Consider the following 25,282-nt stretch of genomic DNA (forward strand, 5'->3'; position numbering starts at 1 on the left):
ATACCCTGGCATATGCAGTTCCCTGTCTCAAGGACACTTTCCTGAGCCCACACAGGAAAACGGGAGCTGAATCATGGCTGGGGCAGTAGGACTCCTCTCCAAGCTGCTCTCCCAGCTGACTATCCATCACCCTATATTCCACTGCCCCAGCCCTAGGACCTTCTCAGGGCAATGACCTTGGCCGACTCAACCCCATCCATCAGGGCACGATCCCTTGGCGCCCTCTGGTGGCCACATAAGGGGGCAATCTTGGAAATCTGACTATAAGAAGGGAAGAAACCACTGGTAGTTGAGCACCAATTGTGTGCCAGGTGTTTGATCAGCACCAACTCATTCAGTCCTCACCATAAACCCCTGGAAGAGGAACAATTCCTCGTTTTTAACAGAAGGGAAGACTGATAATCAGGGAGGGAAGTTTCTCCATACCACTCAGCAAGAGATGGTGCTAGGAGTCAACCTTTGCAGCCTGACTCCAGGCTATGTGCCTCCCTGTGGGCGAAGGGGACAGGATGGGGTGAAGGATGTCAGAGGTCCTGCTGTGTGGCCCTGAGGGTGTCCCCAGACCCAGCAGCTTTACTGGGCACAGGCTTGCCCTTCCCCCAGCCCCAGGTGGTCTTAGCAGGGCACACACAAAGCCATGCCCCACTCGGGGTACAATAGCGATAAATAGAATTTATTTTGTACAACTGTTACCAACGTACACATGGCCATGAGGGCTTCCAAAACAGGTAGTGCTGGAGGGTTGGCCTTGGGCGCCTAAAAAGTGTGGAACACACACACAAAGGTGGGGACTCACGGTGGCCAGGCAGCTGAGAGCCTTCAGGCCAGCGAGCCTGGGAGCATGGGATGGCAGGGGTGAAGCTGGGCGCTGGCTGACGAGCCAGGGGGTCCCCTTTGCCGTGAGGGGGTCACTCTCATTGGTCACGTGGAGGCAGTGGACAGGGTGCTGGCAGGTCTGTGGCAGAGCTTGAGGGTCCAGCAGGGGCAAGGGGCACAACCAGCTCCCTGCCCCCTCAGCCCACCTGGGGCCAGGGACTTGGAGAAGCAGCGAGTAGCATTGAGGGGAAGCCCCGGGGGAGGACAAGCCCTCTCCTGGGGCAGGTGCGTGGAATCACAGTTTTCAGGGACCTCTGAAATAATCTGTCTGTAGCAGAGATGCCCAGAGAGGGAGAATGACTTGCTCAGAGTCACACAGCAGAACCCAAATTGGAAAGCGAGCACTTTCACTCCAATGGTCACTCCACCAGCACACTCCGAGGAAGGCTTCCCCTCTCCCACTTTGCTCCCCTGAGGCCAGAGGTCCCCCAGAGCTGATGGAGACCCCATGGGAGGGGTGAGCAGAACCTTACCCCAGCCCACACCCCCAGCCTGGGGGGTGCGGTTGAGGCTCGTGGCTTCCAGGCTCCCAGATCTGGATGGCTCTGCCCTGCAGAGACAGCCCAGGTTGGGGGGCCCAGGGGAGGGAGGGAGCAGGAGGCCACCAGCAGCCGGTGCGGGCCTTGGGTACAGAGGTCCCATCCGTCTGAACTTGAACTTGACACAGCATCTTCAGCTTGTGCTTCTGCAGCCTCATCTGCAGGACACATGGAGGTGGAGACCCCACAAACCAGGCCACCATGCCCTGGGAGGGGCCCACACTCAGAGGCCCAGGCCCTGGCTCCTTCTGGCCCATGGGAGACCCAGGGGTCTCTAGGTGCTTCTCCAGGTCCCACCCCGTCCTCCCAACACATCAAGGACAGAAACAAGGTGACTTTTAGCAGCCCCACTGCACAAACAACGAAACTGAGGCCCAGACAGGGGCCAGAGTTTGCCTGAAGATTTCAACCCTAGCTGAGGCTTTCACCCCAGATGGGTGACAGGAGCAAGGAGGCAGCCCAAACTCGGGTCCCACCCCTTCCCGCCTCCCCAGCCACTGAAGGGAGGAGGGGTTGACCTACTCAATCTCACCTGCAGGGGGTGGCCTGGCTAACAGCCCTGGGGGCAGGCAGGCAGGCGGCAGGCAGGTGATAGGACAGATGGAGATGTGGGGCAGGAAACAAAGGGAGACAGAAGTCACTCACTGAGCCCTGGCTGAACAAGTTGACCCCTGCTGTTCCGACTGGGTGCCCGAAGCCCCCTCTGCCCTGCATGTGCCATCCAGGGCCTTGTGGCCCCAACTCTGGGTGCCCGAGGCCCCTCTGCCCTGCACGTACCAGCCGGGACGTGTGCTGCTCAGACGCTTCCAGTTGAATCTTGATCTCGGGACAGGCAGGGTCCCCCGACTTGCCGGTGTCTGGGTGGGGTGACCGTGAGGGGCCTGGGGAGGAGGGCAGGAGGGAGCCACCTCACTGGCCATGGGAAGGTACCAGGGAGACGGGGAGTGGAGGGTTGGCACTGCTGCTCCCTGAGACCCCACCAAGTCCCTCCTACAGGGAACTCCTCCCTTTCTTACCTTCCTCCCCACATAGCCAACCCACGCCAGACAGTGACCCACCCAGAGTGGACCAGGTCAGGGCAGTCCCATCCGAGCCCCACCCCAGGGTCAGGGGTACTGCACCAGCCATGACCAGCTTCCACTAATGGCAAGGGGAGCTCGGCACGAGCTGTGCTGGCTGCTACCTGGGGAGCTGCCGTCGCTGGTGCTGCTGATGCTGTCCTCCAGCCACGTGCTGTAGATGAATGAGTCCCGCTTACGGGGCGTCCCCGAAGACGAGACACTCTCCTGGAAGGAGAGGGGGAGATCAGCCCTGGCCGCCTCTCTCCCTGCATGAACACCACAGCCCCACCCCTGTCTGTCCCTGCCAGGAGGGGGCTGCCCAGCAGGGTCTGCCCCCTCCCAGGGAGACATCGGGAAGCACTGCGGGGACAGGGACAGATCCGGCAGCCACTGCCATGGACGTCCTCCTGTGCTCCGACAGCACGTGTGCTCCCTGCCCTTGGGCGGTGAAAAGCACCACACAGCTTTAGACCAACTGCTTCTCCATCTTTTGGCTAAAGACCCAGTGTCCATTCTAGAACCAGGGCCCCAGTGGGCAGGGCAGATGCCCCCACTGTTCTCTACGACAACCAAGAAGGGTGCCACAGGCTCTTTGGGAGAACCGAAAAGGGAAGAGAGGGGTCCTGTCCTGGGGCCAGAAAATCAAGGAGGGCTCTCAAGAGGAGGTGTGGGAGACTCCATCAGGAAGGACGTGTAGGAGTTAGCCAGGCGAAGGCGGGAGGAGGGGGTGGCAGGAGCGTGTTCCAGCCAGAACCAGCAGCGCATGCAGAGGAGCAGAGCGTCTGAAGTGGGAAGAGATGAGGCTGCGAAGGAGGGGCCGGCCCCACTGTCAACAGTCTGAGAGACAAGTGCCCCTGTGGCGGGCACCGGGGAGCCACAGAGGCTTGCGAGCAGGGCAGGGCGACTGCATTGCTCCTTTGGCCTGGGTCCTCTGATCACATCTCAGCCACACACCCAGACTCATGCTTCGACCCAGAGCGCCTGCTCAGAACAAGGGGCGTCCTCCGGGCCTCTGGGGAGCCCCGCGGGCGGCTCACCAGGCCCGTGTCGTCCCCGTCCACGCCCTCCGTCTCCTCCACCACGCTGGCGAAGCTGCTGGCACTGGACGAGGAGCGGGAGAAGTCCTTCAGCACTTCAGCTCTCTGGGCCGCTGTCTCCGCTCTGCCACACACAGCGCCATCAGCCAGAGCCCCCGGAGTCCCTCCTGGGCCCAGCCCTCACCCCGTTCCTCCCTGCTCCCCAGGGGCCTCTGAGCCTGCCTGGCCTCCCCTGCAGCCTTGTCCACCTGCCTGGCCCTCCGCACACAGGGGTCTGCCCAGGTCTCTCTCCTGCCCCGGTCCGATTCCCTTAGCTTGGCACTGAATGGCAGCGAGGACCCGTGACGCGCACGTCACCTGCGGTGTTTATTCTGAGCCAGGCAGGGTCCTGAGTGCTTTCTGCAGAATTTTCTCCTTGCTATGGCTGTTAGACCCACTGTGCAGATGAGGACATGCTGAGGCCCAGCGAGCGTGGCACATGACCCGGGTTCACTCAGCTGCAGGAGGCATCCAGGCAAGACCCCAGTCTCTTCCTGCACCCACCCCACAATAGTTGTTTTATGCTCAGGGCTTTGCTGTCTCCTGCCTGGAGCTTATCCCCTTCTTTCAAACTCTCCCAAAACAGATGTCTTTGAAAAGCCATGGGATTGTTGCCATGGCATAGCTGCTTAAATTGCCGTCTGTAGCACTGTCATCCCGATTGCTGGTTCAAGACCCAGCTAATCTACTTCTGATCCCAGTCCCTGCTAATGTGCCTGGAAAACAGAGAAAGATGGGCCAAGTTTTTGGGCCCTACATCCACTGGGAGTGAACTAGTGGATGGAAGATCTTCCTCTGTCTCCTTCTTGTTCTATGTAACTCTACCTTTCAGATAAATTGAATAAATTTAAAAAGAAAAAAAGAAGCCAGCAGGCCCTCTGGGATTCCTCCTGCCGGCTCTGGCTCCTGCAGGCCTGGCTTCTCCTGGCCCCTGGCATTCTCCCTATTGGCCTGCCTGGCTTTTCAGTTTTCCACCAGCCCAGCAGCCCAGGGGCCCAGCCTCCACCCACCAAGTGAGGAGCAGCTTCCTGACCGGCCAGCCTGCTGCACGCCTTCCTCTCCCAACCCATTCTCCATAGCATCACAGCCAGCTTCAAGAGGCACCCCCAGCTGACATGAAATCGCCTGAGAGCTCCTGTCACACTCAGGATCAAATTCAAAGCCCTCACATGGCCTCCAATGCAGTGGGCCAACCCTGGCTCCCCTGTGTGACCTCGTTCTGACAGCTCCCTGTGCAACGTCCACCCTGGCCTCAGGGCTGTGGCACCTGTCAGTCTTTGCATTTGCAACCTTCCCTTTTTGTGCCAGGCTGAGCCTCATTCAAACCTCAGCTACTTGACCGTGCCTCTCCAAGGATCCATTTTAAATCCCCCATCCCCGTGGTTTTACACCCCCTTCTGCTGTGCCTCCCTCCCCTTGCCACTGCCACCATCTGGGCACAGCTTACAGGCTTATGTGATGCCCGCGAGTCAGACCACGTGCACAGTGCCCCCACGCAGTCCACAGCTGGGCCCGAGGCCTGGCAGGTTCACAGCACTCAGCGGCTGTGTCCGGCTCCAGGGAAGCCCTGGCCCAGGCGGGGGCGGGGGGGGGGGGCAGGCAAAGACGAGACGAGTCCCTCCCCCTTAGCTGGGCTACCCCTAGCACCAACCTGTTCTTTGTCGTGGGCATCTCCGGGGAGCTCTGTGTGGATGAGTTCTCTGACTTGGGCTCCTGGGACACGTGCCCGCTGTCTGGGGTCTTCTGGCCAGCTGGGGGGCTCTCCCTGTGGGGCACAAGGGGCAGTAGGGGATTCAGCACCAGGGCTTATAGAGAACTGGCTCAGGGATGCCCAGGAAGGATGCGGCAAGGCCAAAACTTGAACTGAGGGTTCGGAGCCTTCTGGGCTCTGGGGCAGTAGCAACTGGGCTGGGCCATTAATTGTGCGTCCTTAGAGTACCAGACCCCTTCCTCCTGAGCTCTGCCCCTGTTTCAGCAGCTTCCGGCCATCGGCAGTATTCTCGTCCCATTTCTGAGATTGGGCTAGTGAAATTCAGAGAAGTATAGTGACTTGCCCATCATCACACAGCCCCAGCAGTGTGCAAAGCGGATTCATACCCAGGAACCAGCATCTGCTGACCTGGGCTTACAGAGAGGCACTCACAGATGCCAGCCACCCATCGCTTGCCTGGGAACTGGCACTGGACGCTCACCCACACCGTGTCAGGTGGGGCCAGCACAAGAGGATGGGTGCTGGCCATACAGACCAGGGCTCGAGTCCCACCTTTGCTCCTCGGGCCTACAGCTTCATGACGAACAGGGGCCAGAAGAGCTGCTGCGTGGGTAAGGTGCTCCCCCACCCAGCACACACACAGCAGGGACCCCACTACAGTGGTCACTGCTCAGGCCAGGGAAGGGGCTGCCCGCACCCACCACCCACCTCTTCTCCTGCACCTCCTGGATGTTCTCAATGCCGATGGCGCTGCTGCGGCGTGAGCCAAACGGCCCTGACTTCTTCCTCGTGGGGCTTTTCCCGGGTACAATCAGCGACTGCAGGAGAGGCCCCGGCTCAGTGCCCACCTGCCCCGGGATCCTGGGTGTCCCCACGCCCTCCCGCGACTGTGCTTAGCCCTGAAACAGAGGCCATAAGCAGGCAAGCACAAGGGAAGATGTGCACCTCCAAGACAGCCCTCCTGCTTCCCAGAAAGGATGGAAGGCCCAGAGAGGGCCAGGGCATGTCCTGAGGTCACACAGAAGGGCTGTAGCCAGGGTCTCAGCCCAGGAAATGGGCAGGAGCTGAGGGCCTGGGGATGGGGGGAGGGGGATGGATGGCACCAGGTGCTCAACATGGCCACCCCTCTTCTCCCCCTGCCTCAGGAAGGGCTGGGGGCAAGAGCCAGGCCTGTCCCTCTGGAATCTTCCAGCTTCCAAGCACACACCACAGTGCATGCCCTGGGTCTGGGAGCAGGCTCAGCAATTGGGGGAGGCTGAAAGGTGGGTCCCCAGGAGGCCTGGAGGGGCAGACTCCAGGCTGGTGCTTGGTGGAGAGGAGTCAGGGAAGAGGGGAAGACGGTGCCCCATGGGAGCCGGCGACACCGGGTACATGCAGCTGGGCATGGGGTCTTGGGGTACCAGATGCTGCCAGAGACTGGGTGAGGGACCCAGAAACCCCTAGAGAGGGATGCCAGCTCTGGTTCAAAGCAGGTGCTGAGTGCCCTCAGGGCTGCCGGCCCCCAACCCCCACCCCCAATCCTGCACTCCTGGTGGGGAGGGGCATTTTCCCCAGTATGGCCTCCATCCTGAGAGCGAGCAGAGTGGCGCATGCAGGCGCCTCCATGGCCGGCGGCCCGCGGACGACAACCTCTTCCACGGTTCCTATGCCTATGGCACTGCCCCGGCGTCCGAATCTACTCGCGCTTTTCCCAGGAATAAGCAATGACTGGCAAGCAGCAAGGGTGGGGCAGAGAAAGAAACAGAGAAAGGGGTTGAGAAGGGGGATGGGATGGGCAGAAACAAAGAAGAGAGTGGTGGGAGCAGGGAAAGACATGGAGCCAGGCAAAGAGAGGGGAGAAGCAGGGGGAGACGGCCCGAGGACAGAGTGGCAGGCAGAACAGGGTCCATGTGCGAGAGCCAGCCAGAGACGGCATGCAAGACATGAGGGGACATGGAGGGGCCCCGATGGTGGGGTCAGGGACACAGACACAGGAAAGGGGCATAGTAGATACAGGGACAGGAGAGTGAGAGGGCAGGGGTGAAAGGGGCAGGGGCAGGGTAGGGAAGCAGAAAGAGGAGGTGATATGGAGAGGGAGAGTTGCGCAAAAACAAAAACAGAAATGGGTCTGGTTACTGCCATGGTGGTGCTGCTGGCCTGGCCCTGTCCCCGGGGCCCCTCTGCGGCCACCCACAGGAGCCTGGGCCACTCCAGTGGGCAGGAGGGGAGTGGCTGATCGTTCTTGGTTGGGGGAAATCAGGTCTGCTCCTCCCAAGACAGTGGGCATGGTGACTGCTGGGTGGCAAAGGCCCTGCTGTGCTCCCCTGGCCAGGCCAGTCCATGGGCAAGGGTGGGGGCTCCCTCCTGCCATATAACTCAGCCTCACAGCACCGAGCACAGGGCATGGCATGCAGCAGACAGTCAACAAGTAGTGAGTGAGCAGGAGGACAGAAGAACAGAGCTGGGTGGGGGATGGAGAGTGGGTTGATGACTGGGAGACAGATGGGTGGAAATGTGAGTGAGTTAACTGGAGGGGTGGATGGATAGGTTGATGGTTGGGGAGAGATAAATGAATGGGTAGCTTGATGAGTGGGGTGGGTGAATGGATGCACGATGCATGGACGAAGAGATGGTGGGGCTGAGGGAATGGGATGGATAGATGGGCTGATGGTTGGGTGGATGAATGAATGGGTGGATGGAGGGTTGGATGGGCAGGTGGGTGGTTGAGTGGGTGGATGGATGGGTGGGTGGGCAAATGGATGAATGGGTGAGTGGATGAGTGAGTGGATGAGTGAGTGGATGGATGGGCGGATGGGTGAATGGATGGGTAGATGGATGGGTGGATGGGTGGATGGGTAGGCGGGTGGGTGGATGGATGGGTTGGTGTGTGGGGATGGATGGATGGGTTTGCAGATGGTGGGGAAAGCAAAGCAGTGGGTGCAGTATCCCAGAGCTCCCACTAGGTGGCGGAAAGCAGCCAGGCCTTACTCCTATTGGCCCAATACTACCAGAGCAACAGAATCCCAGAGACTGGCAGACAGGAACCACTCAGGAGCCGCCCAATCAGAAGCCTGCTTCCCGACACCAGAGGCAGCTAACCACAGAGGCTGTGGCTGCGGCAGACAGCAGTCCAAGGTCCTCACAGAGGAAATGCCCACACAGCAGCTCACTTCCTGACACACAGTAGGTTCTCAGAGCAGCCCAGGGAAGGGCACACAGTAGGTGCTTACAGAGGTGATGCAGCCCAGGTCCTGACACACAGTAGGTTCTTACAGCAGCCCAAGGAAGGGTACACAGTAGGTGCTTACAGAATCGATGGCCACACAGCAGCCCAGGCCCTGACACACAGTAGGTACTGACAGGAACTCAGGCCAGGCCCACAGGAGGCACTCACAGGGTGCAGATCCACACAGCTCCCAGAAACCCAAGATGTGACAGCAGGTGCCCACACAGCAGCCCAAGTCCCAGCACACGACAGACAGGAGGAGATACTCAGTGAGGCTGCTCGAGAGCTGAGCTGTGAGATGCCACCCCCGAAAAAACAGGGGGCCAGAGGAGGGCAGGGCCACACAGTGGGGCAGAGATTACAGCTTTTAGCACCCCGGTGTCCTGGCTTGGGCACTTGACCCCTATGGAGAGCAGTGGCTAGATGGAGTCTGAGCCCAGGATGGGCCTGGGGATGACGGGGCTGTGGGCGGAGACCAGGCCACGCCTCGGGAGCCAGGGGAGAGCTGAGGGCCCCGGGAAAGGCAGGGGAGTGAACTCACTATTCCAGCTGCCTTGGCCAGGTCGGGGTTGTTGGGTGTGAAGCTCCCACTGTGGCTGGTGGACACCGTGCTGGACTTCTTGTTGCTCAGCCCCATGGCATCCATGGACTGGCTGCGGCTCCGGATGACCCGCTGTGAGGGCAGGGGGTGCAGAGGCACAAGTTGTGGAGAGGCCTTTCCCCACCCCGCCCCAGGGAGCCCCAGGAGCCCAGAAGTCACCTGGTTTCACAAAAGGCAGGTACCCATGGTACCCATGGGTGGGCTGAGCCCTGGCGCTGCCACTGCCTTGCTGGGTGGCCCTAGGCAAGCCACATCACCTCTCTGAGCCAGAGCCATTGGCTGCGGGGCCACTCCCAGGTGCAGAGCCATCTTGCTGTGACCATAGCAGAGGGCTGCTCCGGCACAGCCAGTAACTTCACTCCTCCCTTCTAGGGGCACCCGGAGACCTTCTCTCTTCCTTCCTATGTTGTTTCTACTCTCTTTTCCTTTCTTGTTTTTTTGAGACCAATCTATGCCATGAGTATTTGTTACTCAGTCACTTGATCTGCCTATGCTGGGGTTTCTAGTACCATGCCCACTTAACATGTGATGAAACTGAGGCAGAGGTGAGCCCAGAACTTGTATGCCAGGTCCGTGCCCACAACTGTGGCCTCTGCTGCTGCCTCTGAGATATTTAATCCCCAGGCCAGGGCCCCAGTTGGCACTCACAGACATGTGACCACTGACACCTTCCCCAAAGATCACCCTCTTCCTCCCCCCGGGGCAGAGGCAGGGGCTGCCCAGCAGGCTTCTCAGAATCCCTGGCCAATCCAGCTCCCTGCTTGTGGCCTGGGCAAGCAGCAAAGGATGGCCCAAAGCCTTGGGTCCCTGTATCTGTGTAGAAGATGTGGAAGCAGCTCCTTGCTCTTGACTTTGGATCTGCTCAGCTCCAGCCATCACAGCCATTTGGGGAGTGAACCAGCAGGTGGAAAATCCTCTCTCTTCTCTGTCTCTCCTTCTCCCTCTAAATCTGCCTTTGTAATAAAAATACATCTTAAAAAAAAAAAAAGGAACCATTGGGCAGGCCAGCTGGTCAGCTAATCTTCTTACACAAACCCCAGGGCTCCAGCTCAATGGTCTGCCCTGGGGAGGGGAAGCAGCCAACCGTCTGGCTGAGGGTGGGAGGAGGGCTGTCCTGCTTCTGTGGGGCTAAAGAGAGGCCACCACCTGGGGCCCTGCAGCCTGGGGGAAGCCCAGGACCTGGACAAGACACAGTTGCTGAGGCACAGGGGTGGGGGGGCGGGATAAGGAAGGGTGGATTGGTAGGAGGTTAGGAGGGAGGGGGTGGCCAACTGGGGAGGTGGGGGTGGGGAGGTAGGGAGATTTGCTTTCTGACTTGCATGATGCTAACCTCATTGTTTTGCAAATCACAAGCATGGGAGACAAGTCGTCACCACCCTGCTCAACAGACAGGAAGCTGAGACATAGAATGCCCACGCTGGTAGGTGGCAGAGCTGGCATTCTAGGGAGCCGGGGCTCTTAAAGTAAGCTAAACCAAGGCCACCTGCAGCCACACCAGAGGGTCTGAGAGTCTGTCAGTGCCCACTCCCTTTCTGGGATCTTTCCTCCTTTCCATCTGTCAGCATAGCAGTCTCCTCCTTTCTCTGCCCGCTGTCACCCTTGGGACCAGCAGCATCTTGTCACCCAGACAACATAATTCCCAGTGGACTCAGCCCCCACCCCGGCTTAGGTCCTACTTCTGGCCATCAACTTCTCCCCAATTAGAGCTGCACCTCACAACTCTCCCAGTTCCAAATTCTATCCCAGACACAACCCCATCCCCAAATCTAACCTCAACTTAAGGTCTAAAGCCTAGATCCTTCGGAGCCACCTCCCCACTGCCGACTCCACCTCCAACAGTGGCCGTCTCTAGCCACTGGATCCCTATTAGACTGCCTCTAGCTTCTAGCCTCACCATGCCCAAACCCCAGCCCACCCCACGCCCACCGCCAATGTCCACCTCGAGCCACGCCCCCAGCAGTCTCCACCCGCTCCTTGCCCCTCTGGCCACACCTCGGCCCGGGGCTGCGACCACCTCTAGCCACCGCCCCATCCCCAGGCTTTAGCCTCAGTCTCACGTTCCACCCAAGCCCCCGTTCCAATGCTTGCTGCTCAGGCCCCTGCCCTTCACCTTGAAAGACTCAAAGAAGCCACCACCGCCGCCGCCATTCTCCAACTTGTCCTCGTCCCCGCCCAGGCCCATCATGGACTGGCTGTGAATGTGCAGTTCCTCATACAGGGTCTCCAGGAGGGCAGCCCGGGTCCGCTCCTGAGGACCAGGATGGGGTGTCATAAGCAGCCTCCTCATTGGCCCTGCCCCACAGTTCCAATCCTGGCTACCTTCTCTCCTCAGAGGAGGATTGGGCAGGCCTCAGGCCCCAGAGGCTGGCTGGCTTCCCCCAGGTTGCTCAAGGCCCCTTTTAAGATGTAGCTTCACACTCCCACCCACCAGGCAACCCCCTGCCCGGCAACTCAGGTCACTTCCTGGCACTGTCCTCCCTAAGATTCCTCCCTAGGGAGCCCCCAACCAAGACCAAGCGGACCCCACAACCAGGCAACAGGGCAGAAGATCTGGGAGACAGGGGTTGGCTCAGCCACAACAGCTGCCTCACCTCCAGTTTGGCAAACTTCTCTGCCTTGTAGCAGGCGTATTCAGCATTGATCAGCTTTGTCAGCAAAAATTCCTGGAACTCAGGGCCCTGGGAGACCACAGTGGGGATGACACAGGGGGTGGGGGGCGTCAGATGACTCAAAAGCAAGAAGCTGACCCTGACAAGGCTGGGGACTGGGGTCCCCCTCCTCTCTCCCCAGCCTGAGTGCCATGAGAGGCCCCGGTGTCCTTCATGGCCCTGTGTGGGCTGGGGTCTGCTCCTGCCTCTGGGGGAGCTGAGGTCAAGGCCAGCAGAGAGGATAGCGGGACCCCACCCCCACAGTGGAGAAGGAAGACTTGAGCGGCAGACAAGAGGAGAGGCAGCGTTGGCTACAGAAAATAGAAAACAACCATGCAGTTGATTCTGTGATGTGGAAAAACATCCTGTTTTAATCAAGATGGACAGCAAAACCAGGCCCCAGCTATGTGGCTAGTGGGGCCCTGTGGGCTTCAGGACCCAGTGAGGCAGAACCTGTGACCCGTGGCCCCTACCCCGTTGGTCCTGTGTTGCCCACGACTGGGCCTGGGCATAGCCTCTCACCTTCCTAAACACAGCAGGGTCTGGGAGAGGGGGTCCAAAGAAGGGTACATCATCTCTCGCAGTGACAGAGACCTGGAAGACAGAGGGGCAGCTGTTCCTGTGCAGGCCGGGCCTGTTCTGTCCCACACAGCCAGGGCCCCCAGTTCCCTCCAGTCCTGCCCCTCAGAAGGGAGGCACAGCCAAGTGACTGTTGCTGGAGAAAGCCTTTCACCCAGGGGTTCCACTCCGCCACCCTTGCCTTGTGGGTGGTGGGGTGCAGTAGGGTGAGGTGGGGGAGCTTAAGGATCTTAGGGTACAGCAAAGGCAGAGGAGGCAAAGGAGGTCGAGGGGGCTTGTCCTTGGCCATACTGGCACCAGGTTCTAGTCCCACATGCTCCACTTCTGATTTAGCTCTCTGCTAATGTGTCTGGAAAAAGCAGTGGAAGATGGCCTGGGTGCCTGGTTCCCGGCCTCTCGTAGAAGAGACTTGGACAGAGTCCCCGGCTCTTGGCTGCAGCCTTGCCCAACCCCCAGCTGCTGTAGCCATTTGGGGAGTGAACCAATGGATTAAAAACAAATCTTAAAAATAAATAAATAGGACCTGGTGCAGTAGCTTTAGTGGCTAAAGTTCTCGCCTCACATGTGCCAGGATCCCATAGGGGTCCCACTTTGTGTCCTGGCTGTTCCACTTCCCTTCCAGCACCCTGCTTGTGGCCTGGGAAAGCAGTCAAGGATGGCCCAAAGCCTTGGGACCCTGCATCCATGTGGGAGACCCGGAGAAGCTCCTGGCTTTTGGCTTTGGATTGGCTCCACTTTAGCCATTGCAGCCACTTGTGGAATGAATCAGTGGATGGAAGATCTTCCTCTGTGTCTTTCCTCTTCTTTGTACATCTGATTTTCCAGTAAAATAAATAGATTTATTTATTTAATAATAGATTTATTTATTTAATAAATCTATTTATTTTACTGGAAAATCAGATTTACAGAGAGAAGGAGAGACAGAGAGAAAGAACTGTGCCAATCCAAAGCCAGGAGCCAGGAGCTTGTTCTGGGTCTCCCACGTGGATGCAGGGTCCCAAGGCTTTGGGCCATCCTTGACTGCTTTCCCAGGCCACAAGCAGGGAGCTGGATGGGAAGCAGGGCTGCCAGGATTAAAACCAGTGCACATATGGGATCCTGGCGCATACCAGGTGAGAATTTTAGCCGCTAGGCCACTGTGCCAGGCCAGAAAAAGTAAAGAAATCTTTAAGTAAATAAATAAAGGAAGTATAGGAGGTGCTACCAGACTAGGACGCCCAGGAGGGTGACTGCTGCCTTGGAGAGGGTGTACTTTGGGGACCAGAAAGGCATGATGAGAGTTTGCCCTCACCACTGCCCTCCTTGTCCCCTCTTTACAGTTAGAGAAAGTGAGGCTGAAAGGCACTCCAGGGAGCCAGAGCCCCAGCTCACCCACCTTGTAGAGGGGGCCGTCGGGACCACCGCCTTCGGCCTGCACCACCACGTAGGCGTGTAGGAAATTGGAGGCGATCATGTCAGGCACGAAGGGCGTGTTCTCATCCTGGAAGACCACCGCGACGATGTCATTGCCAATGTGCCGCTTCCGCTGCAACTGAGCACAGAGTCACAGGCCTTCACAGGGGGCCTGAGTGTGGCGGGTACCCCTGACACTGCGGGAGGGTTTGAGGCAGGCAGGCAGGCAGCACGGCTGGGGAAAGGCTAGGGAACGGCTCCCTTCCCAAAGGCGGAGTCAGCTGGCTCTCAGGTTATTTCCGTTTCCTTGGAGTAGCTGAGGGAGAAGTGGCTTCCTGGTAGGGCACAGGGCCCAGGTCTCCCGGGCTCACTCCTTTCTAGATGGCTTGAATGAATGAGCTGCGCTCAGAGAATACACCGTAGACACAAGCCGCTCAAAGTAAGCAACAGCTACTCTCACTGTGTTATATCACCCTCTGTCAGCCTGAGGGCCTGGGACAAGGCCACAGCCCCGACAGCCCCACAGGAAGTTCAGAAGAAGGTGACAGGTTTCTGAGTGCAGTTCACACAACATGCCCTGCAACCCCCTCCACCTCGGGCCCTTGCAAGAGCTACAGTCTGCACCGAGAACATTCCCCCATCTTCTCTCACTCCTCTGCAGCCTGAAGTCAGTTTGTCGCAAAAGCCTTTCCTGTTCCCCACTTCTGCCAAGTCCAAGTGCCCCACCTGACCCCACAGTGCCCATGGCTCCCCCGCAACAGCACTGGCTCTCGCTGACTGAGCTCCTGCCCTGCACCCTCCTGCAGGCTCACCTGTCAGGGAGCTGCTGTGAGCATCCCATCACCCCAGTGGGAGCTGAGGCCCTCCCAGCATCATAGCAGCCTGTCTCCCTACCCCAACCAGGACCCACTCCTGGCAGGATGGGATAGTATCCTGTGTCTGTCCCCAGGGCCAAGCACTGAGTCTGGCATGATGGACACTGAACAGGCAGGAAAATGAAAGGACAGGCGGACAGGTGGGAAGCAGGTGGGCGAGTGCCCAGGCTACCTGCTGGGCGTCCCCTTCTGTGTAGGGCAGCTTGGTGGACACGTGAAACATGATCTCCTTGTTGCGGAAGTTGCAGTACACAGACTCGGTCCCCGTCTGCCCATGGGTCACGTCCAGGCCTCCTCGGAACCTGTGCCCAGGCCCGCCCCCCCAGGGCCATGGCTCAGTCTCCAGCCCCAGCCAGGCCTCTGTGGGGCCAGGATGGGGGTTCGCTCCCTGCCCAGGCGCATGGGTCAGCTGGGGCTCTGCTTAGCCCCCCACTCACACTCACCCCTTGAAGTCCTGCAGTTTGACCTTCTGGCCAAGGAATTCCAAGAACTCCACGAAGGCAGGGCTCTCCTCATTGGTGCTGAAGAGCTCTTCCTCGGAGGTCTGGGGACCACACAGAGGTGCCAAGGTCACGTAACTGGAGCTCCCAGCAGCCCATTCTCACCCAGACAGGCAGGCGGCCAAGGGGGCACCTCCAGTGGCCCCTGAGCCCTGGGCAGGGGCTCTGCCCTGCAGAGCTCTGCAGCCCATTGTGAGAGCCAGGTGGGGTGGGGGAAGGGAAGAGGAGGGGAGCACACCTGCCCAAGCTTCTGATAAATGACTCCGAACTTGAAGTTGTTGCTGATGACATGCTCGTCGAAGGTGACGATGAGTCGGGAAGCCTGCAGGAGGCACAGAGGTGCAGATTGCAATGGCCAGGCTCCCACCCCTTCTCCCAGCCCTTACAAAATGCCAGGCACTGGGCTGGTTTCAGAGAGCTCCAGCAACACTGCTACGGGTGGCAGCCTGCTGGGTTCCCAGGCACAGGCTCACTGCTCTGGAGCTTTGCCATGAGCCCCTGCCATGCCGCCACTAGACTCTACTTCACCCTTCTAGAACAACCAAGTCCCACCCATGTGCTGTGGTATCTCACACAAGGTCTCCTTCTCATCGTGGGCCTCTCTGCTGTAACCTAGAGGCGGGACTTGACTTCCCGAAGGTTCTTTAGAACACTTGTCCTAGAGGACACCACCCCCACTCCCCAGGAGATCTCACTCTGAATTCAGCAAGGCCATAGGGCTTGCATGGCCTTCAAAGAAACCCCTGGCTCGTCGGACAGAAGCCCCTGTCTCTATCCCACCTGTCCCAGTCCCTGGCAGCCAGCATCCCTCAGCAGAGCTGGAGTGCAACAGTGTGGACTGGGGGCCATGTTTACAGACGTGTCCATTACTATCTCTCCAGGCCTATTCGAGGGTCAGGAGGAAGAGCCAGTGGATAAGCGAGCCTTCTTGGGTTTCCCCAGGCAGCATGGCGCTCTGCAGACATGACCCTCACTTTAAATGCTGTGCATCCCTTTGTAAAAAAAACACAGAACCTCTCTGTGGTTCCTCCTCCACAAACAGTGGGCCTTGCAGGGTTATTATAAGGATTCAATGAGAGAACTTGGGGAGGATATCTAGTACACAATTAGTGCCCTATAAACCTTCCATGCCCTCCTCACCCACCCACTCTCAGGCAGCAGGGCCGGGATCCAGCCATACCTTGGGGTAGAGCACAGGGTAAAATCGATCCACGTTGACGTCTTCACACACCAGCTGCAGGAGGTGAGGGAGGGGTGTGAGGTGAGGCCAGTGGGGACCGGAGGGACCTCCCGGGCTCACTGGCCAAGGCTGCGGGGGACAGCAGCAGAAAGGAAGAGGGAGGGGGCCATGCAGGGAACTACCAGAGCTATCATGGTACTGGGTGCTGGGTATGCAGTCCTGGAACTCGCTGCTGTCCAGAAGGGGTGAGAGAATTAGAGCCCCCTCGTGTCTGAGAGTGCCATAAAGAGGGCCTAAGGAGGCAGCCATGCGACACAGCGGCTAGGGCGCCTCATAGGAGGCCCGCAGCCCACACGGAGTGCCTGGTTTGTGTCCCAGCTCCCATGTTTCTGAATCAGCTTCCTGTTAATAAGCTCCCTGGGAAAGAGCAAGCATATTTGGTGTCCTGCCGCCCATGTGAGACATTCAGATTGAGTTCCAGGCTGCTGGCTTTGGCCTGGCACAGCCCTGACTGTGGTGAGAATTTGGGGAGTGAACCAGTGTGTGAAGCTGTCTCCATCTCTCTGTATCTTTCTTTCAAATGAAATGAAATGAAACCAAACAAGTGAAAATAGAAAGTAGAGTGCTAGAAGCACACAGGCAGGGGGCAGAAGCCCACCACAGCCTAGGGGGGCAGGTAGACACAGTGGGTCTGGGACAGGTGGATCCACAGAAATGGGCAGCAGTAGACAAGGATGTGCCAGGCCACATGGCACCCAGCCCTGTGCCCAACTGGGCGCTGCACCACAGGAAGCTCAAGGAAGCAGTGGTCTCACCTTGGCCATCTGGACCACATTGGGGAACTCGGTGAGGCAAGAGATGGGGATGACGTCATGGTAAGTCCGGCACTTGGTCCTGGAGGAGAAAGCCTCATGGTGAGGAGCTGGCTGATGGCAGTGAGAGGTCAGGGGAACCAGTCGGCATGACAGAACACTAGGCCTGGCTCAGGCACTGACTTGCGGTGTGACCCTGGGCAAATCCGTGCCTTTCTCTGGTGCTCAGGAGAGTGAGTGAGATTTGAGCCCAGCGGTCAGACTGTAGAACCTTTGCCCTCCCCGCTGTCTGCCATTGCCCTCACCTGAGCAGCAGCCGCAGGTGCTCTTGGTCCCCGATGACATCGTACTTGAGCGAGAAGACAAGGTGGCCGAGGGCAGTGTCCAGCGAGTAGTAATTGAAATGCTCCTGGGGTGGAGTGGGAGGGCAGGGCAGTGGGTGAGGCTGAGCCTGGAGTGGGATCCTCACCAAGCAGTAGGTGTCACAACCAGAAACAGATGCTCCAGCAGAGGGACCCACAATCAGATCCCTGCTCTGCCATCTGCCAGCTGGGCAGCCCGAGAAGGTGACCTCACCACTCTGTGCCTCATTTTCCTGGTCTCTAAAGTGGCAATGAGACCATCTCCCTTGCTGGTGGCAGGGGCTAAAGGAGATGAAGTACCTTCAGTCAGTGTCTGGCAACCTCAACCTCGACTGTCCAGCTTCTCACCCACATGGAAGCCATACCTGCACCTGCATATTCGTTTCCCAGCATCTGCTCTGCACAGGGCTGGGCATATAGCAGGTGCCCAATAAGGAAAAAACCGCCTAGCTTTCTGCCTAACGTGTGGCTCTGTGGGCCCTGAAGCCAGGGCCGTGAGAAACAGGAAGTGAAACACCTCAGTATACACAGGGCGGCTGGCCAGGCAGGTTGCCACCCTTTTGTCCCACATGGAGAAGAGGGTAAAAGGTGGGAGGAGACCAAGGGGGCATGAAGAGGAGCAGCAGCAGCAGAGATGGCAGCCCCAGAACAGATCTGTGCGACAACCCCAGGTGGGAAAGGCCCAAAGCAAGGGCTAGGAACGCAGGGAAACACCATCCTCGCCAGACCCAGCTGCCCCTGGCAGCCCCGGCCCTGGGAGTGGAGCTGGCTCCCCGGCCACACCCACCCCAGGAATCATCCTGGAAGTCAGTCCTGTTCCAACATGAACAACTGTGCTCAGAGGCAGGGCAGATAGAGGGGCGGGGTCAGGGGGGTGAGTCCTGTAAATCTGCAGGTGAGGGGTACCCTGGACCAACTTGGGCCAGAAAATGTCTGCAGCCCTGCTTGGACACAGCGTGATATCTACAGGTGGGGAGGGACAGGCACTCAGCCAGGCCAGGGCCCCCATGGAGTGGATGCCTCCTGAGCCTGGTCAGACCACAGCCCTAGACCCAGCCTGGGGCCATACAGCTTCCCAAGCCCCAAGGAGCTTTCCCTCACCCCCTAGGGACACACAGACACCCGCAGGCAAAGGACACACCCTCTCGCAGTGGGTCTCAAAGGAAGCTGGCTCAGTCCAGGCTCAGGTCCAGGCTCAGGACCGTGTGACCCTGACCGAGTCACGTCATCCCTCTGAGCTCCAGTTTCCTCTCCAGTGAGAACAGGAGCACCTGGCCTCCCAGCAGCTAACGTGGAGAACACACTGAGTGCCAGGCCTGACTCTCCATGCCACAGGTGTCCCTAAACCAAGTCCCAAAAGTTCACAGAAAATGGAATAAAGAGAAACACTCACTTTGGTTCAGATATTTTCTTTAAAAAATCCATGTGTCCTATGTTGCTATCACTCCCCGTTTTTATAGATGGAGAAGTAGTTTCAAGGAAGTTATATCATGCACTTGTCCAAGGTCACACCAGCAGGGAATAAATGGGCCAAGAATCACACCCAGGGCTCCCAGCACCCTCAATACACTCGCCCGTTTTTTGGCTGCAAACTGCCAGACACATTGCCAGTGCACACTCTCTCCTCCAGCTCCCACAACCTGCTCCGGGAATTCCCACAAACACTCCAGGCTGACACTCAGTGGACAGGGTCTCTGCTCTAGGGCTTCCATCAGCCACTACCCAAAGCTTCCTGAGGACAACGCCCAGGTCTGCTGTGTTGGCCGAGTTGTAACTGGTACACAGAAGACGGCCATGCACATAGCTGGTGCTCACTACGCATGACCTGTGAGTTTCCTTTGCTCTGACTCCTTACAAGCGCCTGTCTTTAAAGCCTTGCAACTGCCACAGGAAGTGGGTGTCATGACCATCGCCACATTCACAGAGGAGGAAACTGAGGCACAAATGAGAAGTTAACCATGCCACCAGACTGTCAATCATAATAAGTGTCTGTGAAATGAAGGAATGCTCCCTGCTTCCTAAGACCCAGAGCTGTGGGGTTGTCACCCAGGCCCAGACATGGCTTCTGCTCCCTTGTGCTCCTGGCTCCCCAGCCAGTCCCCCCGAGCAGTCACCCACTCACCTTGCCAAGAAAATGCTTCCGGTAGATGCGGGCTGTGGGGTTGCACTCTAATTTCACCTTGGCTGTGGGTGACTGCAGCGGCTCTGTCTCGGGGATGCTGGTGATTTCATGGTTGGTGCCTTCAATCCAGTAGCCCCCAAACTGGGGCAGCAGGATGAGGGGGAAGGGCCCCTCTCGCCCTAGGACCTGAAGGGGCACTCTGCTGAGAGCCACCCTTGGCAGCAGGGAGAGGCAAGTCTAAGACACCCTCCCAATTCAGACCCAGGGCCACTTTTGGCGGTGGCTAAGGAGGCCTAGGGGACAACATGGAGCCTACATGGCCTCCAGGGTGTGCATCCTGCCAACCTCCATGTAGTGCCTGCCCCAGGCCTTCCCCTGCCCCCCGCCCACCTCCCATGCCACCCCAAACCCAGACAGCCTTGAGCCCTGTGCCCAATCTGAGAAGGGCATCCCAGGCAGGTAGTGCTGGGAGCATGACCTTGGTCCACGTGGCCTAAGGATTCAAGCAGACCTGTAAACCAAGTCTCCCAGCCCCTCGACAAGGTCTGGAGCCAGGTTCCAGGGGTGGGAGAGGGATGCCTGAGATATGCTGAGTCCTGCTGAGTACCTCGTGGACGCTCGGGTAGGGAATGTAGTCCTCTTCCGTCTACAAAACACAGGCAAGGTAGAGGCTCAGTTGGGAGGTGGGGGGGGGGGTTGCCACCTGCATGCCGCCCAGCTGCCATAGCCCATGGAGTCTCATCTGCTCAATCACCCACGATTGGGAGTGTGCACAGCGTATATCCCCTTGCCTTGGCATGACCTCCAAGGCTGGGGCTGGGACCAGCCTAGTTCACTGAGTGCTGGCATCTTCTGGGGCACTTGCAGATTGGGGAGAGGAGGCAAGTTCCCTCTGTGGAAGAAACAGCTGGGCCCCTGGAGGCGGGGGCTGCTGGTCACAGCTGGCTGTGCCATAGCTGCCAGGCTCTGAGGCAGCCTGACCGGATCGGAGCCAAGAGGTGGTATTTGCAGCACGCTCCCCAGAGCCACTACTACCGCTAGGCTGGGGGGTTATGCTCTGGGCACTCGTGTCTTGAATAAATCCTAACCCACCAGCCTTGGCACAGCTGCCAATCTCCTAGTGTTACTGGGGTCCCCAATCACAGAGGACCATGTGCCCATCTGCAGGGACCCTGCCCCCTCGCCAAAAGCTGGGCCCTAAACTGGCAGCCAACAGGCACAGCTCTATCCCTGCCCCAGGGGCATCCTGCAGCAGGAGATGCTGGGTCCTCTCACTCTGCCACCATGACAGCCTTCAGGGAGAGTTTGCTTCTGAGGGTTAAGGACTTGCACTTTGGGGTGGAGCAGACTGCAGAGGCAGGGCCTGAGGTAAGGGAGGAGCTGGCATGAAGGTCCCCAGTCACTGGACGAGGAGGGGTCTTCCATATCACGTAACTCCTGGAGGATGCCCTTCACCACCACCTCCCACACCCCCGACACACCAGCCAAACCCTGGCTCCCATGGAGACTTCACTGGGAGGTGGGGAGGTTCTGGCCTCCACTATGATGGGCGGCTGTGGTCACGACTCCCAGACCCTACCCTAGACACCCTCCCCCACTCCCACCCTGGAAGCAGCTGGCCTAGCCCACCTACTTTGAGGGGTGGTGGGAAGGAGCATCGCTGTTCATCCATCCTGCTTCCCTGCAAGAGAAGAAGCACCTGTCACTCTCCCATGCCCAAGCCAGAGCAGAAAGCCCTCGGAGGGCCCTTGGGCAGGGGGCTGTGCCTTTCCCCGGCCTCCTCGCAGGGTGGCTGCGCTGGTGGTAAGCTGGGATGGTGCAGACTGTGGCTGGGGCAGGGAGCTCAGCATGGGAATGGCATGAATGCTGGCTTGTGCCTTGCTGCTGGGAACGGGGATGGTGAGACACGTGTGCCTGTGTGGGTGTCGGGGGAGGTTACTGCAACACAGAGACGGGGGTGGGGCGAGGGAGTAGAGGCAGGAGAGGGAGGGCAGCATACGGTGACCTGACATCAGGAAACACTCAGACTGGTTGAAGCTACACTGCACCCAGTCACCCCCAGCCCACCTCCTGACCAAATCCATGCAAAGAACAGATGAGGGCCTGTGAGACCAGGGTGGAGGGTAGGCAGGGTTCAGGCACCAAGACAAGGCTGTACTCCAGATACCTCCCATACGTGCAGCTCTGGCCCCTGGCATTTGTCCCCTCCTACCTGCAGGTTCTGCAGAGGATCCCATAGCATCCCTTGGGGCATGCAGGGGTAGACAGGAAACCTACCCAGGGATGGAGCTTGGATGGCTCCTGCAGCCAAGCCTGGGGTTGGGCATTGCTAGGCTCCTCCCTTTGGCCCCCAGAAAAGGGACTCTGGACCAGAGCTGCTACCACCTTCTCCTGGCCTGTCCTCTGGCTAGAGGCAGAGCAAGGGCCCCCACCTTGGCTAGCCCCCCTTCCCGCTCCACCCCAGCCATCTATGCAGCTCCCCAGGATGAGTTAGAGAGCTTGCCTCACCTGCATCTTTTCAATCATTTCAAACAGGTCTGTGTTCTGCAACAGAGACAGGGAGAGCCAGGTCAGTGCGTAGGGCTCTCGCAGAGCCTGCCACGCCCCGAGTCTCCACCCTCCCCCAGCTCTGCCCAACCCCTGCAGCACCTGTCCCAGGAGCAAGAGGGAGCCCAGGAGCCTGCTGGTAGGGGGTTCTGGGCAGGCGACCTGCCACATCTGACCAGGCCAAATGTGGGAAATCCAGAGGTCAGAACTCAACTCCTGGGGGGCCACTGCACTCGCATCTCTTCCTTGGGATAGTGTCTCCATGTCACTGCAGGACTCACAGTGCCAGCTCAGAAAAGGCCGAGATGAGCCCGAGCAGGCTGCACAGGAGCGTCTGGGGTCTCACCCATCTCCCTGAAGGAGGTCAGGCATGGTAAACCCCGACAGCAGGCCACTGCTCAGACTTCCCCCACCCAGGCAGTGTGGACTGGGGGCTCTTGGGGAGAGAAGATGCTGGAACATGCTGTGGTGGCTCAATACTTGCATGTGAGCCCACAGGCACCTGAACCAGGCTAGAGACAGCCTGTCCGGGGGCTAGCGAGGGCACACACAGGGTTAATCCGGCGTCTGCCAGCTGCTGGCAGCCCTGGCCTGTCCAGCATCAACTCCTTACCAGCCTTCCAGGAAGGCGGCATCCTTGCCGGCTGGGGCTGGGGGCTGGGCCTGGGAAGCCCCCAGAGGCTCTGGGATGGTGCCCCTCCCCCAGCACCTCCAAGGCTCAACTCAGGCAGTTCCTGCAACCCAGTGGGGGCACTGCCTGAGCTCATACACATGTGCTGTGGGGTTGTGTATCCGGAAACACACACACTCTACCCCTCCTGCTTGCTGCTCAGTAGACACACACACACACACACACACACACACACACAGTTGGCATGCTCATGCTGAGACTCAGTGCAATATGCTAACACAAAAATACAGATGCTAACACATACTACAGATGCTAGCATCCTGAGTTACACAACAGCACAGACGCACACACTCAGGTCCATGTCCCATGAGGCACAAAGGCAACGCCACACACCAGCACTCACACAGGAAGCCACTCCAACACCACACACTCTCCATGTCAGGCATTCAGAGGTTCAAGAGACACAGAGCCCCTCTCGCAACCACAAGCCCACCGTGCCCTGCGGAACAGCCATACCAGACCCCATCCCACCACAGACATGGGAATTTTGAGAAACCAGACAAGGAAGAAGCATCTGGCAACCGTGCAAATGGTCTACCTGAATGGATGAGGGGGCACAGGCCTAACCTCAACCCCCACACTCAGTGCATACCCAGAGGGGGCCCTGGTAAACCTCACGTGACATGTCGGGTGCCCCACACGTATGCTCTAAGGCACCATCCACATGGGAGCCCCAGACCGACGGGCCCCTACAGCCACACTCGGCACCCCTGTGTTTGGGAGAACCAATTCCAACAGGCACTCAGCAGATGGCCCAGACGCACCTGCAGCCCAGGCCGACCGACACACCTGTCAGCCTAGCACACTGCCTAACAGAACCCCAACAGCTGCTTCTGCGGCAGCCAGCGGCCACCCTCAGACCAGCGTAGTTCCAGCACCCCACAGCCACGGGAACCCCACGATATCCCCCCCCAAGGCACCCCATACGAGCGACCAAACCTGGCCGGGAAAACAATGAGGTACTCCTTGCTGCCCCCGGCATCACATCAACTCTGACACATGGTACTGTCACCCAGCCAGTACACACGGTACAAGCAGCTCCCACAGTTACAGCCTGCTAAGGAGTAGCCAACGCCCTCCCTGACACCCGGTGAGGGCTGTGGGTCGTGTGGGCCAGAGGGAAACATCTTACAAAGTTACTCTCCAACATTCAGTCTCCCGAAAAAGGGCGGGGGGAGGGGCGGAGAGGTCCCCACGCCAGGGCACACACATTGCCACTGTTGTCCGAGCTTCGGCACCCTACGCGTGTTCCGTGGGCAGTTGCGGAGAGAGTCCCGAGGTCCAGGACCCGAAAGCAGGGGTGTGCCCAGGGGCCGCCCAAGAGCCCGGTGTCTGCCCAGAAGCTAACACACCCACTATGACCGACCGAGCCTTGCACACCCGTCCTGGCTCAGGCGCCCAGCTCCACCAAAGTCTCGACAAGTCGGGACCCCGGGAGCCCCTAGGCCAGGCCAACCAGCGTCCGCGTCCTCACCTGCCAGACGGCCCCAACGGGCAACGAGCCCCTTCGCGGACGACCGAGGGGCGCAGGGGGCCGCGGCTGCGCCATCCCGAGCCCGGCCCGGCCCCCGCCCCGGCGGCGCTTCAGCTGGCCCGCAGGCTCCGGCCCGCACGCGCCTCGGCTCGGGCCCCGCAGCGCCGAGCTCCGCGCCCCCGGCTCTCGGCGGCAGCGGCGGCGCTGCCTGCGCTGGGCTCGCCGGGCGGCCGGGCCCGGAGGGGGCGGGACGCCAGGTACGGGCGGCGCGGGGCCGGGGCGGAGCTGCTGCCGGGGGCGGAGCCTCTGCGTCCCCGCCCCGCTGGGCAGCCGGGCCCGGGCCGGGCCTCCGGGCACTGCGCCTGCGCGCCCTGGCCAGCGCGCTGGAACCTGGGCGCGAGGTGCTCCCCCAGGGGTCCCCACCCACCACTCCTCGATCTTCCCAGATTCTGGATACTCTGCCTCGGGGCCTCAAGGACGTAGTTCTTGGGACGGGCTGGGTCCTTTGCAAATTCTCAGGAAGTACAAATGTCACCCTTTATACAGATGGGAAGACTGATTGCAAGAGGTGAAACAGAAGAAGGAAAAGCAGGCATCCAAGGAAAGGGCTGAAGCTGCGCTTCCCCCACTCCTCCCCTCCAGCACACCCCCAATGGCTGCCAGAGGCTGAGCCCAGTGCCTCCCTTCCCTGTGCCAAGGCAGGGTAGCAAGGAGGGCTCCAGCAGACCAGTACATGTGCGTTCACACTCCAGCCTTGCTTCAGCTTGCTTAGGGGCCTTGGGTGAGTGAGTCCCTGCCACTTCTCCGGGCTCCATGTCCCTCCATGTCCACAGATCCTTTAGCTGCCTCTGTGGTGAGCCCCTGGCCTGGCATGGCAGCTGTACACAGGGTCACACTTCCTGAGCTGTGACCCAGTCACCAGCAATTGCTTTGGTTGAGCCAGGGCCTCTCTGCAGCCTCTATGCCCCCGGGGCCAAGGGTTCCTGGAAGGAAGCTCCACACCTTGCTCTCCCCTCCCCAGACCTGGCCCT

General features: G+C 59.3%; 1 protein-coding gene across 4 annotated transcripts; it reads right to left on the bottom strand.

Annotated features, from left to right (window-relative positions):
* Positions 1–1,259: 1,259 nt before the first annotated feature.
* Positions 1,260–24,326, bottom strand: LOC121161396 (RAP1 GTPase activating protein). 4 transcript variants are annotated; one of them, XM_040987723.1, is made up of 23 exons: positions 24,252–24,326; positions 22,048–22,083; positions 21,173–21,220; positions 20,147–20,185; positions 19,540–19,725; positions 17,361–17,464; positions 17,059–17,137; positions 16,244–16,297; positions 15,302–15,385; positions 15,007–15,107; positions 14,736–14,865; positions 13,672–13,827; positions 12,240–12,311; positions 11,661–11,747; positions 11,180–11,317; positions 9,010–9,141; positions 6,893–6,970; positions 5,972–6,081; positions 5,204–5,317; positions 3,514–3,637; positions 2,599–2,701; positions 2,193–2,296; positions 1,260–1,573 (listed from the first exon to the last, which is right to left on the bottom strand). In XM_040987723.1, exons 1-23 carry the CDS (start codon positions 24,324–24,326, stop codon positions 1,346–1,348), a joined length of 2,382 nt encoding a protein of 793 aa, XP_040843657.1. In that variant the 3' UTR covers positions 1,260–1,345. The 4 variants fall into 4 exon arrangements, with proteins under 4 accessions (XP_040843657.1, XP_040843658.1, XP_040843661.1 ...); XM_040987724.1 differs by lacking the exons at positions 5,204–5,317; positions 24,252–24,326 and having other exon boundaries at positions 22,048–22,065; XM_040987727.1 differs by lacking the exons at positions 5,204–5,317; positions 6,893–6,970; positions 24,252–24,326 and having other exon boundaries at positions 22,048–22,080.
* Between the last annotated feature and the right edge of the window lie 956 nt (positions 24,327–25,282).

The sequence above is a fragment of the Ochotona curzoniae genome, unplaced genomic scaffold, assembly GCF_017591425.1.
Source record: "Ochotona curzoniae isolate NIBS_2020 unplaced genomic scaffold, NIBS_Ocur_1.0 contig_4792, whole genome shotgun sequence".
In the NCBI taxonomy this organism is placed as follows: domain Eukaryota; kingdom Metazoa; phylum Chordata; class Mammalia; order Lagomorpha; family Ochotonidae; genus Ochotona; species Ochotona curzoniae.